The following is a 14,407-nucleotide window of genomic DNA, read 5'->3' as shown; positions in this document are numbered from 1 at the left end:
GAGATGTGTCAGATTGTTCTGCAGCTTTTGATGATGAGTTAGAATGCTAACCTATCAGCATCACCCAGGTCGCTGGATGCTTGTGGACGTGAATAACAATACTCACCTCATTTATAAATAACCAAGGCTTAAGCATTATTATTTCATTCAAGTTGGCTGCTACTGTACAAGTAGCAATATAAACAGAATGCTGTGGAATCAGTCATCAAATAACACGAGTTCTTTTTAAGGTGTGCCTTAAACGAATAAAAAGGGGGGCTGGTAATTACATAAAGCCAGCTGTTGCTGAAAGAGTTATCAAATGTGATCATCACACATTCCAGGAACCAGAAGCCAATTTGGATGTAGAACAACATCCCCTGCAAGAAGCACTTACACGCCACTGCAGTGGTAAAAAGGGAAGGGATGGCTCAGGATAATCACAGCATCTTGATGTAATACTCCTCTGGGAGCTCGATACAGCAAAATTCAAAGATGAATTTTGAATGAGTGCTGCACCGACAGAAGGTTACCCTCCAAGAGCAGCAGTACCACAAGGCTAGTACTATAAGAAAAAGCAATCCTGCAAAGGCTTTCAGTGCTGCGCTGTGACAAATTTAATTCAGTGCTGGACTGCATGATGTAATGGATGATTTTCTGGAAGGCACAATTTTAACACCTCAGGAAGCTCTAGGTTTCCTCCATTTCCATACAGCCTTTCCAGAAACAGTACTCAAGTTTTGCAGATTTCTCGTATTTGACCGAGTTGTGCCACCACTACCCTTGTGACACATTCGCACTTGACTACTCACAAAACCATCGAGGTCATGATGTGAAACTACTGAGGTTAGTTCACTGAGAGCTGGTGATGGTTTCAGTCAGCCTGTGACTACAGAACTGCATGCCCTATGTTGGCTTTTTCAAGCATACTCTGACAATCACTCCCTAGCAAATATCCTTGCTCTCCTGATTACACAGGAAAGGCAATCAGATCCAGAGCAACCCCTTTTTCACGTAGGCAGGGATCTTAACATGAAGAAATGCTATAACATGAACATTAACAGCTTGCCCAGAGCCACAGACTGCAGCCCCTCTTCCACCTTACAGGCAGCCAGCCAGTATTAGGAACTTTGCTACTGGAAAAAGGCACATTCAGCATTAGACTTACAGGTTGTCACAGGTGGAACATGTGACAAATACCTTGTTCTGACCTGGCAGCCAAAGCACAACAGAGTTAACCTAACACAGCAAATTTCATCACCTAATTGAAAATTACTTTTCTGAGACAATTCTAAATCTGAATCTGTACTTTTGTACAAACCAAGCGCAAAGTTAACAACTTCAGAGAGCTAGATCAACTCTTCAAAGATTTTGTTTTTGCGCTTTCCCCAGTGTTTGACTGCTGTAGAAAACAGTTCTTATCTCCAGAAACTTGGCAGACTGTCCCCTCTGGGATTGCTCACATGAAAGAAAGTTTACAAGTAAAATTCCATTCAACAGATTTTATTTATCAATTTGGTTTTGTGATTACAACTGTTTCAGTTTTCTTCCACTGAAGACAAAATAAACTTTTACAGCAACACTTGCAAAGAACATTCATAAGATAACAGCTTGATATTTGCACAATTGGCTTTGAGAAAAAGCCAGATAACTTGAAGAGTCACTACAGTTCAGTGCCTAAAATTGATTTAGGGGCAAATAAAACTACAGATCTATGAGCTACCTTCCACTTCAAAACACAAGGCCGAGAAGAACTGCAAGTTGTTACTTCGGGTTATTTGCTAGTACACTGCACAGAGTAGCCAATACTGCAACTTCGCCAAGGAGTAATTTGCTTCTACAGTGAGGCAGCCAAGCACAGGGTGGAGACATACAACCCAGGCCCCCTCCCCACAGAGGGGAACAGGAAATGACCCCAGCCCCAACTCTGGAAGCTGTGGATTATACCTAGGCAGCAAGGCTAATGAGCAAGCAATGCACAACGCAGGCCTTCCAGAACACAGCTGAGCTGACGCAGTACAAGCTCGAATTTTTCAGACTGGTATCTGTACGTGTCAGAGATCCTGGGTTTCCTAAAGTCTTGGAAAGTAGCCACTGCTGGCACCAAGAAAAAAAATTTAGTAACTAAGGCAAGGTATCCTTTCTACCCTTTTAAACAAAATCAGAGGCAAAAGATTAAGCAATTTTAAGGCACTTGAAAATTATTTTTGTTTGCTTTATCAGCGTATTTTACAACCTAAATCAGAATCAGCATAGCTCATGAATAAGCATTTTAGCAACATATTACAGAGCAACAACTTTTTTTGGTGGCAACGTCTTCCATGCTATGAAGTGTTCTGTAGCATTTTTCTGCAAGTTTCCGAAAAGATAGCCCTTGGAGGCAAAAATATATATATATAACACACTACGAATACAGTTTGCTTTGCTGAGCTGAGGAGAACTCTGTCACACTTTAGGAGAGTATTTTGCTCACTTCAAAGCACAGAATACAAGCTCATGGATATCTTCTTAAACAAATAAAGGTAATAAAATAGTTCTGAGATAGGGAAAGGAGAGATTAAGTGATTTCACAATAAGGCCAAGGATATACCATCTAACCCACACACACTGTTGCTGGAAGCTGGCTGCTCACTTGTTTTAATAAACCTGAGCTGATTGTCTTAGGTTTGCTTAGAAAAACCACAAGCTCATGAACTCAAGGATACAGTACTGGTGAATAACCTTTGTATTTTGTAGTAATTTGAGTTTTCTATGCAGCACAACAGAAACAATGCCATTCAAACTAGAACATAAGAAAGCAACACTGTGCACTTAAGTGATCTGCAAATGAAGTGCACTTGATTTGCTTCGTGTCTAAGCTACACTGCCATGACTATTACCTGCATTAATGCTATCCTTTTGTTGCATTTCTGCCAAATTTAAGTCAGATCAGAGCTAGTAAGACAGTACTACAGATGATCCTGAAATTGATGATCAAGCAGTATCATCAAGAGCTACTCTCATGTGCTACACCCACTGTTTCATTTTATTTTTACTTCAGTTTTTCCTGTGGGGTTATCTTTGTGGGTCTTCAAGTAGGTCTACTTTGGAAATGACGTACCTTTGTTTACACTTAGATCACAGGGGTGATCCAGCCAAGGAGGGAAAAAAGAAAAAAAGAAATAAAAGCATTTGGCTGAGTAAGTTTTCTTAACCAGTTTCCTGCAGGGTCAAACAAACCCAATACCAGGAACGAGGCTCATGGAAGATACAGCCCTGACACTACCAGGCCTACAGCAATCCTGACTTGGATCAAATCAGCAGATCCTCTGACTACCCTTAATCGCTCCTGCAGCAAACAGACACAGGAAGGTTAAAAAAAAAAAAAAAACCACAAAAAACACAACTGAAATCAAGTTGCATTTGAATAAGGAAAGTCAGGATTTCCCCAAACACCAATATTTCAAGTATAAATGGAAATCGTTGCCTTTTCACACAGGGAGTGAACTGTACTTTCTCTATCACTTCAGTTTTATGGTCTTTGCATGCCAGAACAAAAAGGTAAACGACTTACAGCTAGTTTGTAGCTGAACATCACTGTACCATACTCCCTTCACCTGCAAACAAGGTCAGCAAGGGACAGTTATTTAATGCAGAAGATTTTGAAACTGGAATGCTTAAGTCATACATACTCCTTTCTCCTATATAAAGCTAGTACCTACTAAATTTTATTTATCTTTGATAGGTGGGACACTTTTACAGCCTGCTAATTTTTAGTCTTTTAAGGCACTAATCTTCATTTCCCCTTTACGAGCATTATCCATACATCCCCTCTCCACCTTCAACATTATCTGGGAAGGGCATGGGATTTCTGTTTGGAATGCATTATTTTGTCAGGCAACCTTTTATTTTTTTCCTGTTTAAAAAAAAAAAGAAAAGAAAAGAAAAAAGGGTTCTTTGATTTCACTATGAGACTATCTACTTCTACAATTTCGTTCACCTTTCTAGCAACACGCTGTGCAAGCCACAAGCTAGAATAAATGGTATTTCACTCCCTGAAGTCAGTCACCAATAATTCACATCTTAATAAAACTGAAGGGACACTGTATCAAATGTTGATTAAATCAGCCTTCATAGGAAGTCATGAGATTGTCTACTCGAGACAGTGTTGCCACTGAGTAAGAGACTGAACATCTACATTTGGCATATCAAAAACAAAAGAAGTCCCACATCAGCAGCCATTAAAGAAAAGACAGCCATTAGAACCCATGCAGCATATTGCAAGTAATCCTGTTGGAGAGATTCATATTACCTCTTGCCAAGTATAATGGTGCAAAAATATTCTTTTGAAGTCTTCTCTTAGAAATTTAAAGGATATTATGAACTGCTGTCTTCCATGAGCAACAGAAAATATTTTGGTTCAGTGAACTACAGGTGTTGGGCTACTAGTCCATTATAAAGTGACAGGTCCTAAAGTGTGTGGTAGTTTCGGTCTTTTGACCTGCAGAATTTGTACAGAAAGAAAATAACGGCCTGCAGACCCAGGACAAGGACGATTCCACCGATGAAACTGGCAGCATCGAACGTAGACTTGCGTGAAGAAGGTGCAGGAGTCACAGTACCTGTCAAAGGACACAGAGCAGGTTGTGAGTGTACAATGCTTACAACTTTACAGATTGTAGCGTTGGTGTGCTCCTGTTAAGATTACTCAGACAAAACATTTGAACACCAACAAAAACAAAACGTAAAAGTAAAGGTATGCCAGCAGCTGCATTTAGGTAAGTGATACTGAAATTTTAATTAAGCAATGTTTGTAAAAAGATAGGGATATTTATGGCCAAGCTACCTTGGACCTCAATACTGAGCAAGTCCCAGCTGGACATTATTCGTATTTCAAAAAGCCAAAGTTTTCCTCCTTTCCATAGTGTAAGATAGATATGGTCAGTCAAAACCTGTTTTCCAATTTTTCCTGCTTGCTCTTTTTTGCCTAAATTTGCATTATCTTTCATCTACTACACTTTTACTCCAGAAATTATACTTTAAGAACTCAACTGAAGCCAAAACACATGAATCTAGAAGTAACAGCCATCTGCTGATGGCTAGTTCTAAAGAGCTTCACCTTGCCAGAGCTTTTAATGAAACAGAATGTTCAGGACTAATACTGAAAAAAAATCTACAACTTACTTATTCCCACCACTGGATGCACCCCACTATACATATACTTTAAAAAAAGGTATCCCATGCTACAAGTGAAAAATAAAACATCTTCCAGAAGTCAGTCCTGCAGCTGAGTTTACAGATGACTTTCAGGCATGCTATTAGAAGTGGCCAATTGATTTAGTTTGACCAACACGTTTCTGACACTTAACATTTCACCAATGAGCCTTGCTGGTCGGGCTATTATCTTGCTACACACACACATACATACATATATATAACCTCAGCAAAATTAAATTTGGTACAACATTAAAAGTACCTTTCTAGGCAACACTAACACCAATTTCTAAGTGTTTTATGCTTTGGCTATACTAATAAAGCCATTACCTGGAGTACGGGTTGTTGTGGCTGGAGTAACGGTGGTTGAAGGCATAGGAGCATGTGTAGTTGCATTGGTGGTGTTAGCTGTTTGAGAGAAGAAAAATTCAGCACATATCATAAGCTTCAAGAGCAAAGTTTGCAAGTATTTAAGTTCTTAAATAAGTGATTTGCTTTGTTTCAGCAAGAATAGGTTTTGATCTCAGACTATACCCCATGCAATTTACATGTTCAGCTGCATGGCATTAAGCCAAGTTTCTGCAACAAGGAATTTATTTATTTATTTATTTAAACTTACAGCCTGACCATACCATTGTTATCCAAATATTTCAAGGCTCTCCACAAATCAGAACAGTTTTTCACTTAGGCAGAAAACCCTTCTTTCAAACACTAACATAAATGTTATTTGAATAAGAATCAGGACAGCTGCCTCAAGACAACTGAATCTGCATCAAGGTCAAGGACTTTCACTGAGCGGCCTTTAGACTCAGTCAGTATTTAGTGCATTTAATTACTTAAGTACAATATCTCTAGACAGGAGATAAACACCAAAAAAACGTTTCCCAAAACCACTAACTGCCAACATCATAATTGGAATATGAGAACACTTCACCTGTAGCTAAACTGTCTCCTAAAAGCTCTTCACTTAATATGGAAATCTGGCTCTCTGACCTTCCCCATCCCACGATGAGTATTACTAAAAATTAATGAGTATTCTGCTATGTACCTAGGACAAATGCCAACATTTGTTCATTTACTGATAGGTAATCATCACCCCTCTGTACATTAAGCTCTCATGAGTCTAATCAAGTACAGCTCTTGTTACCCCCCCAGCTGCTTTAAGGATCAGATGCTTTTAAAGACAAGATCTTAAGAACCTGACTGTTAAGACAGCAGTGTGTAAGAACAGAAGCTTTTGGACTGGGCAACAAAAAGTCAAGCTTGTAAGAACCCATGATTTGTGGAAATGACTAATGTAATCCAAACAATTACCACTGAGCCAATTCTTAATTATATCGGAAGGAAAAAATTCTCTGTCATAGTTTATACAATCCACTTCTTCCAAGCCTTGGGACCATTCCTGTATTCCACGCCTCAGATGTTAGGCAGTCATGCTACTACAGTGAGCTGCAGAAAAAGCCCTTGTCCTTGTTTTCCTTCAATAAGCCCTAGCTTACTGCCATTCTATGTTGAACAGAGGCCATCTTAGCAAGGCGTACTACATTATAATTGCCACTACAGTTTCAAGTTCAAGCAGCAGTTTACTAAGTGATCCTGTGCATCCACTCATCACTTCACCGGGTCATGCTCCTTCATATTACCTATAGTAGGATGAGCTGTGGTAGCAGAAGTTGTTGTGGTAGCATTGGAAGACTCTGTAGTAGAATTGGAAGGTGGTGTTGTGGTATTGGATGACGATGTAGTAGCGGGAGGAGCAGTTGTATGAACTATGAAAGAATAAAAAGTTACATTAAAAACATCAGCAACAGTATTTAACAGGAGAACAGTAGCAGGCAGAGTTTTAGGGACTCTGAATTCTTCTGTAGTTCTGGTTTGTAATTTCTAACCAATTGAACTAACAATCTTGTGAACTAAGCACAAGTTGCGCAAATGAATACATGTAGACTTTGTCACAGGCAGTGCAATCAACCCAGTGCTCAGCCTCAGTGCAAATTAGAATGCAAGATCCCTGTTGACTACGGCAACTCAGGCTCCTCAAAGCAAACAGAAAGTAGAACAGCCCTCCTGGACAACCACAAACTGCGCAGGTTTTACACAACACAGAAGTAGGTAATCAGTACTGCTTCCTGACCTCACTGCTCAGAAAAGCAAACCTGACCTACCAAGGTCAACCAGAAAGCAGAGTGGTTAGACAGCTGAAGCCGGGGGGATGGGAACTAGGACATCCTCAACAGTTTGAGAGTCTCTGTTCTGAAGGCTGTGGCTAGTATAGGCGTAAAAAAAAAAAAAAAACTAGCAGAAAAACCTGCGAAGCCTTCTACAACTTACTGTATTAACCAAGCTAATCCCACACAGACAGGACTTGGTCAAACTATGAACACTCACACCTGAGCTTCCTGAGGGAATACCATTATGTCCAAAAGCCTTTAGAGCTCAGTCATTTATATTTTTTGGCATCTTGATGCAATTTGGCATGGTGGGAAACCAGAGCTGCCTGATTCTAGACAGACATCAGAATCTACACCTGGCCTCAAGCCAGTTTAGGTCCACCATAATGTACTTCCATGTCAACCCACAGAGGTAGTGCTGAGCCATGCCACTGGCTCATTAGGAGCTCCCATCCATCCACGTTAGTGATTGACATCACTAATTTAACTCTTCCATGGTGCCCATTAAAACCGAGCCCTTGCTTGTACAACAGGAGGAACCAGCCATAGCTGGGCAGCGGCGAGATGAGAGCCTCCCTTCCCCAGCCACCTGTATCAGAGCCGACTGAGTTCTGCTGCCTTACAGCCAAGTGACCCAGGTACTCCTGCCCCTCAGCCTCACAGGACATGAGGTGAGGCACAGGACTACTGCCACCGTACCCATTTACGGCCCCACTGTCCACTGCTGGCTAACCCATGCACAACACGAGGCCTGCTGTAACCATCAGAGTCAAGCTATTTGGGATAAGCCATCTTCCAGCCACCATGGGTAATGCAGAGTACTGGTACCATTTTACAGGTAGGTTTCTAAGTCCCCCCGCATTTACTACTTCTCAGACAAAGCTGAGGATTTATCATGTGAAAATTTTTGTTTAATACGAAACTTACTCTCTTGAGGATAGTGCTAAGCTCCTAAACACCTCTGAGGTACTTCTAAATAGGATAGGCTCTATCTAACAGGGAATTTCACACATTTTAATACAAGAAAACAGGGCACTAGCTGAGGAGACATCTATTAAAATACATCAAGCTTCTTGAAACAACATCAGTAGCAGTTACTGAACATGTAATAGAATTGTGTATTTTTATGTCACATCATCGGTTTAAGCTGGAAGCAAAGGGCTTATTTACATACTCGTGCGAGCATATGTAAATTGCAGAAGTCATTAACAAAAGTCACCACGTTAAGGAGTTGCAGATGAGACTGCTTCACTTTAAACAACCTAGAAGCAAAATATCTAAGTACTTACGTGAACAATCTTCAGGCACACATTCATTATGTGATGAGCTGTTTACTTCTGCTCTTTTTGCACAGGTATAATCTGTCAGAAAAGGAAAGAACAAGTTCTAAATACTTTTTATCTTAAAAAAGCTCTGCTACTGTAGATATTCTTAAATGCTAATAAACTGTTCCCAGGATAAACTAAGTATCTTCTAGGTAGGATAACATTAAAACCACTTCAATATGCAGGACCTCAGTCTTATATTAAAAGTTACAGAAGTTTTCGTACATTCTTCCACTAGTTACTCTACTGCTCAACATTTAAGCACTATGCATACTTGGTTAAAGACCACTTTGCAGTAACAGTAGAGCCTGACACTTCCTTATAGCCTTTAAAGATTAGGCAGTGTTTCTACTATTTGTTACACTTTTCAAGTTAAATATTTTGGTTCTCTATGGAAACAGTATATAATTCTTACTGTCTTAAATTCTCCATGCAAGCAAAACTTAGTTCCAGCTTTTCAATAGACCCATGACCTTGTAACTGTTTAAGACATCCGTTTCTTGTTCATTGTCTGCACTTTCCTCGATTCAGATTTCTTCTCTGCCCTCAAAGAAGTTACTTCAAACACCTGAGAGATCTGCCTGCTGGTCAGACAGCGCATGCAGTGCACCTTCCTGAAGGATGTTTGTACCAGACAAGTAACATTCCAAATTCTTTTCATCAGTTCTGAACCATCCTCAGCCTTCATACATACTCTATCCGTAAGAACATTATTACAGCCAAGCCATTTTGTTTTCTTATTCTACCTCACTTACAAAGTGTACACGATCCTCCTGAGGACTACTTCTGTAGCCTTCATATGCCTTTGCCAACAGCAGCTTTATCTCCTCAACAAGAGGTCACCTAGAAGTATTTACATCCACCTCCCCAACAATGTGGAAAACAAGGTTCTGACCGAGGCCAGCTAGTGCTTTGCATTCTTTTTGACTCTACTACGTCCCCTTCAGTGGGTTGCAACTCTTTTAGGAACACTGCTCTTAACTGGTCTTATTTATGGATTCCTTTCCCTTACTGCATTTCAGTTCAGGCGCAGTGTCAGTGACCAGGTCTATGGCACAGCATCAGAAGGGGCCGCACTGGGATGCACCTGCACGTCACAGCCCACTCGTGACCTGACCCCTTAACAATAAGCACGAGTGACCAGTTTGTTCTGCTGACATTCTGGAAAACGTTAGCTTAGCAGCAGCAGATTCAAATCAGAAGCCTTACAAATCTGGGCTTATTCTGAACATTTTCAATTGTCTCACAGAAGAACTTCAAATTTACTGAATAACAGATACAAATTATGAATTTATCCTCCATTAGGTTATCAAACAGAACAACGTATTTCCTGTAGTGAACATCAATACAGGTGAAATACATCTAGTTGGATTAAAGGATTTGCTTCATGTAGTCTTACTTACTTGTTTCTCCACACTTCATCCACTGGCAGTCATGTGTGCTGTTACACGAAACACAGGTAGAAAAGTTTCCACAGGTGTCTGAAAAGAAGAAACAGATACACTGGTGAGGTCAAAAGTAGCACTGTAAGAGAGCAACTTCACCCATGGAAACAGTCCTTAGGATGATATTTCTCACGTATCAACGCCCTGGGTTAAGGCACAACCATTCTCACTGAACTAACTGCTCCTAAAAGCTGCAATTTGTGAATGCATCTGACGAGACGAATACATATCCCTCCCAACACTACTGATACTCCAAAACCAGACCTCACATACACACTGAGAATATGCCTCAAATAATCTCTCATTATAGTCAACCTGGACAGACAACAGAAAATGTACTGCCCTAATTGAAGCTACCAAAGTAGCTAATTGAAACCTCCCATGGCAAAAGCTTGGTTCCTTTTGATTATGGATCTGTTAATACAGCCAACTATGAAAAAATAAATAAGAGAGAATCCTGCAGTAGAAAGCAGCTGATTTACGGGAAATAAAGACACCAGCTTCAAGAACTTCACATACAAGTGCACATAAAGGAAAGCAGAAACAAAGTAAATCTATCCCCATTTTGATCACAGCAGAAGCCAGCAACCCAACCAGTCGGGCTGCTTTTTTTAACGTCAATCTCAGCCACACATTGTCCTCTCAAAACCACAATGTCAACACGTCCAGTGTCTGGATCAAACAAATTCTCCCAATCTACAATTTCACTGCATTAGTTTTGAATAAGACTTAGTCACACGCTCATCGCATTCAGACAACACACGGCTCTTTGCACCACAGCCTCCAACACATTCCCCGCACATTTCCACCTCCTCCAGGCACCGATGGATGACCTCTCGCCTCTCTCTCTGCTCACCAGCGAAGGGAGCTTGGCTGTTTGTGGATTTTTGGCAATCGAAACAAGCAGATGATAACCAGAAAGGGATCGACTCTCTGCCTTCAGTATTCTGGGGATTTGAATCATGCCTGAATGCTGCTGGACCTTCTGTTGGGTACAGCAGGATCGGGCTAGGAATACCGGTGCTATTTCTTTATGCTTCTTAGAAGCAACGAGGTGCAATAAGATCTTTGCCTGTTCGTATCAGTGAGGGATATGACAGTCTTAACACAATTAAGTGGCAAATGGTGCCACTTAAACCACTCCACTGGGTGCATGGCCATTCCTCGCTACGAGATCCCAGATAAAAGCTGCTTTTTTCCAGGTATCAGGCACAGCTTCGTGTCTGCCCAACAAACAACGTCCACCTTTGGGACCCCCTCGCTGGTTCTGACCGAGACCTGGCACAGCCCACAGGCTCACACCCGGCGCCTCAGGACCTCCACTCTCCCTTCAAACCTCCCAAAACCCCCCCGGGGAAGGACCCTGGTCCTTTCAGCACCCGCTAGGAAGCCTTCACGAACACGCTGCCACCCCCGGGGGACGGGGGCAGCGCTGAGGGCAGCCGAGCGCCCCACAGCGACCGGCACCGGGCGGGGAAGGGGAGGGGAGGAGGGGAAGAGGGGAGGGGAGGGGCTGCCCCGTCAGCAACGGGGAGGGGAAGGGAAGGAAAGGGGGGGAGAAAGAAGAAGGGGGGAGGGCGTGAGGCACTCACCAGGGGCCTCCTCAGCTCTGGCCTCACGCGCCCAACGGCTCCGCGCGCCGCCCGCGGCCAGGCAGAGGGCGGCCAGCAAGAGGGCGGCCAGCGGGAGCGCGGCTCCCCGGCCCATGGCGGCGGCGCTTCCCTTCTTCCCTTCTCCTTTCCCTTCTTCTTCTCCTTTCCCTTCCTTCTTCTCTTCCCCTCAGCCCCGCCGTGCTCCGCTCCCGCCGCCGCCGCGCACCCTCTGAGCGCCGCCGCCGCCGGGCTCCGCCTCGCCCCGGCCGCGTCACGCCCCGCCCGCCGTCAGGGGGCGGCCGTTGGGCGGGTAACGGCTGCCCCAACCGCCGCCGTGGCCGCCTCAGCCTGCCACAGCGCTTCTCCTCTCGCTGCTGAAGAGATTTCACCCCTTCTCCCCGTGTTGTTCTTTCCCCCTCAGGCGGCCTTTAGCCCTCTGCGAATAAAAAATGTCTGAAAAAATGGCTTGTGCCACGGCGACGCAGACAGATGGTGGGAAGCTGAGGCGAAGGGATGTGGTGCTCCTCACGCAGGGGAGCCCGGCTGTGGTGCTGATCTGGGAAAAAGACGAAAAGATAAAATCGGGAAAATTCTCCCGTTTCTCTTAAGCATGAGCCGGGCTTGTGCACTACAGGGGAGGAGGCAGCCAAATAAACTTCTGGCTTAATCCTCCATTTTAGTGTCTTGCCAGAAGGTGCTGTATTGCCACGAGACCCATACAGCATCAGGAGCTTTCAGGCAAGCCGCCTGTCGGGGTTACTGGGCAATGACTACAGGATTTGGGTTTGGGGTGGTCCTGTGTGGAGCCAGGGCTTGGACTCAATGATCCTCGTGGGTCCCTTCCAACCGGGGATATTCTGTGATTCTGTGACTGCTGATAACATAATTTGGGTGAAGAAACTTCTGTGCTGTCATCTATCGTGGTGTGTAGGATGCCTCGTGCTTTGCCTTTCTGTGAAGAAGTCTCACAGATGAAACAGAAAAGCAAAAGAAACGGCAGACAAAATGAGTTTTGTGGTATAAAGGGGCACCTCCTACATGGCGGGATGACCTGACACGTCTTGTTGGCTGTGAATTTTACGGCATTCCAACTCCTTTCAGGAAGGTAACAAAGGTAGAGGAGTCGCTCTACCTCAGCGACCTTTCGGTCTGCACATGCCGGTGTGACACAGCTCGGTTATTCCCTCAGTACGATCAGAGTTGCTGGCTCCTGAATGAGAAGAAGTAGTTTCCACATCCATTACTTAAATATGTTTCTGTTATGGCTTTGAATCAGCAGCATGTAAAATAAGCTGTGGAGCAGCATAAATAGATATTGCAGCACTGCCGAAACAGTAGCTGAAGCCGGGAGTTCCTCATGGCTCCTGCACATCCCTGCTGGCCGTGCCGCAGGGGTGCCTGTCCTGCTGGGACAAGGACCAAGGACCTGCTGGCATCCTGCCGGCCTTGATTCACTGGGTCAGTGCCTCGTAATTTCGCTAGGCATCAGGCGTTATTTGAACTCACGTTTTTCCCTTTTTGCAGCTCCTGGAGGGTTATGGTATTCAATGTATTTTCAGTAGTGAATAATAGGGTGTTTTGTGTTATGAGTGGCAGGAGGACAGCAATCTTTTTAAACTGCAAGCAAACAGGATATATGCTAAATGTGATTGTTAAAAGATGACTGATAAAAAATAGCATGTACATATTTGGAAAACCAGAGAGAAAATGAAGTGAATGAAACCAAACAAACCCAAGACGACCAGCAGGGCAAGAATTGCAGCTACAGCTTGTCTCCACAAGTGAGTGAAAATATGTCTGTCCTGTAATCCTGGGGGCTGGTGGCAATCCAAGTGAATGATAAATGTGGTTTGCCTGTTTTTTCTTAAAGTCAGCATCTCGGGACTTTGTTGAGGAATATGGTCAGCAGGATCACGGCAGTCGGGGTTGTTGTTGTTGGATTTAAAATACCAGACTCATCACTGTATTCATTTCTCGTTACGCCGTTATATACTTAGTGGTCAGTAAGGCATTTACCTCTGCTTTGAATGTCAGAACGCAAGCACTGTGTTACTGGAAACGTATGCAAAGCACTTGGCAGAAATGGATCAAGCCTAAGGGTCTGCAGATGTCCATTTTAGGGAAGCACATTTTAAATGTAGTAAATGCCCAGGAAACACAGCGGATCGCCCTCTGCATCTGCTGGTGCTGGGCAAGACAATAATGACAGGGCTTTGAAGAGTTGCCAGGGGAGCCAACTGCAATCTGGGATGGTGGCAATGAATAAAACAAAATGTAGCAGATAAACTGAAGGGAACATGCGTTTGTTTTTGTTTGTTTGTTTGTTGTTTTTTTCAATTTGCAAACATTTCTGTTTGTTTCAAAAGTGTTATCTCACCTGCATGGTTTTGACAGGGAAAATACAGCATCCAAAGTGGTTTTGGGGTACCTCATACCATTACATATTGGTGCATTGTTGGAATCTGCAAAACGATTTTTTAACCTTTGTAACCTTTCGAAAATATTGCTGGTACTTTGACTCCTGTGCTCAGAGCCTGCTAACCTGAGCTAATCCTCGTGCAGAGAGGCGGGTAGGATTGCAAAACCCGCCGTGAAGGTGCACCCGATCAGGGCTGGATACAGCCCCGTGGCACGTGCTTTGATCGAGGTTAACAAGATGAACAAGAGCCTTCCTTTATTGTTTCACTGTTCATCACCCAGAG

The 14,407-nt window shown here is 43.2% G+C and overlaps 1 protein-coding gene across 1 annotated transcript; it reads right to left on the bottom strand.

The window, feature by feature from the left end:
* Window positions 1-3,886: 3,886 nt before the first annotated feature.
* CD164 (CD164 molecule) lies at window positions 3,887-11,956 on the bottom strand. The gene is made up of 6 exons (XM_027454731.3): window positions 11,706-11,956; window positions 10,072-10,149; window positions 8,633-8,704; window positions 6,816-6,941; window positions 5,503-5,580; window positions 3,887-4,580 (listed from the first exon to the last, which is right to left on the bottom strand). Exons 1-6 carry the CDS (start codon window positions 11,818-11,820, stop codon window positions 4,429-4,431), a joined length of 621 nt encoding a protein of 206 aa, XP_027310532.3. The 5' UTR covers window positions 11,821-11,956; the 3' UTR covers window positions 3,887-4,428.
* Window positions 11,957-14,407: the final 2,451 nt, after the last annotated feature.

Source organism: Anas platyrhynchos, chromosome 3, assembly GCF_047663525.1.
Source record: "Anas platyrhynchos isolate ZD024472 breed Pekin duck chromosome 3, IASCAAS_PekinDuck_T2T, whole genome shotgun sequence".
Classification (NCBI taxonomy): domain Eukaryota; kingdom Metazoa; phylum Chordata; class Aves; order Anseriformes; family Anatidae; genus Anas; species Anas platyrhynchos.
This window is presented reverse-complemented; position numbering and strand designations above follow the sequence as displayed.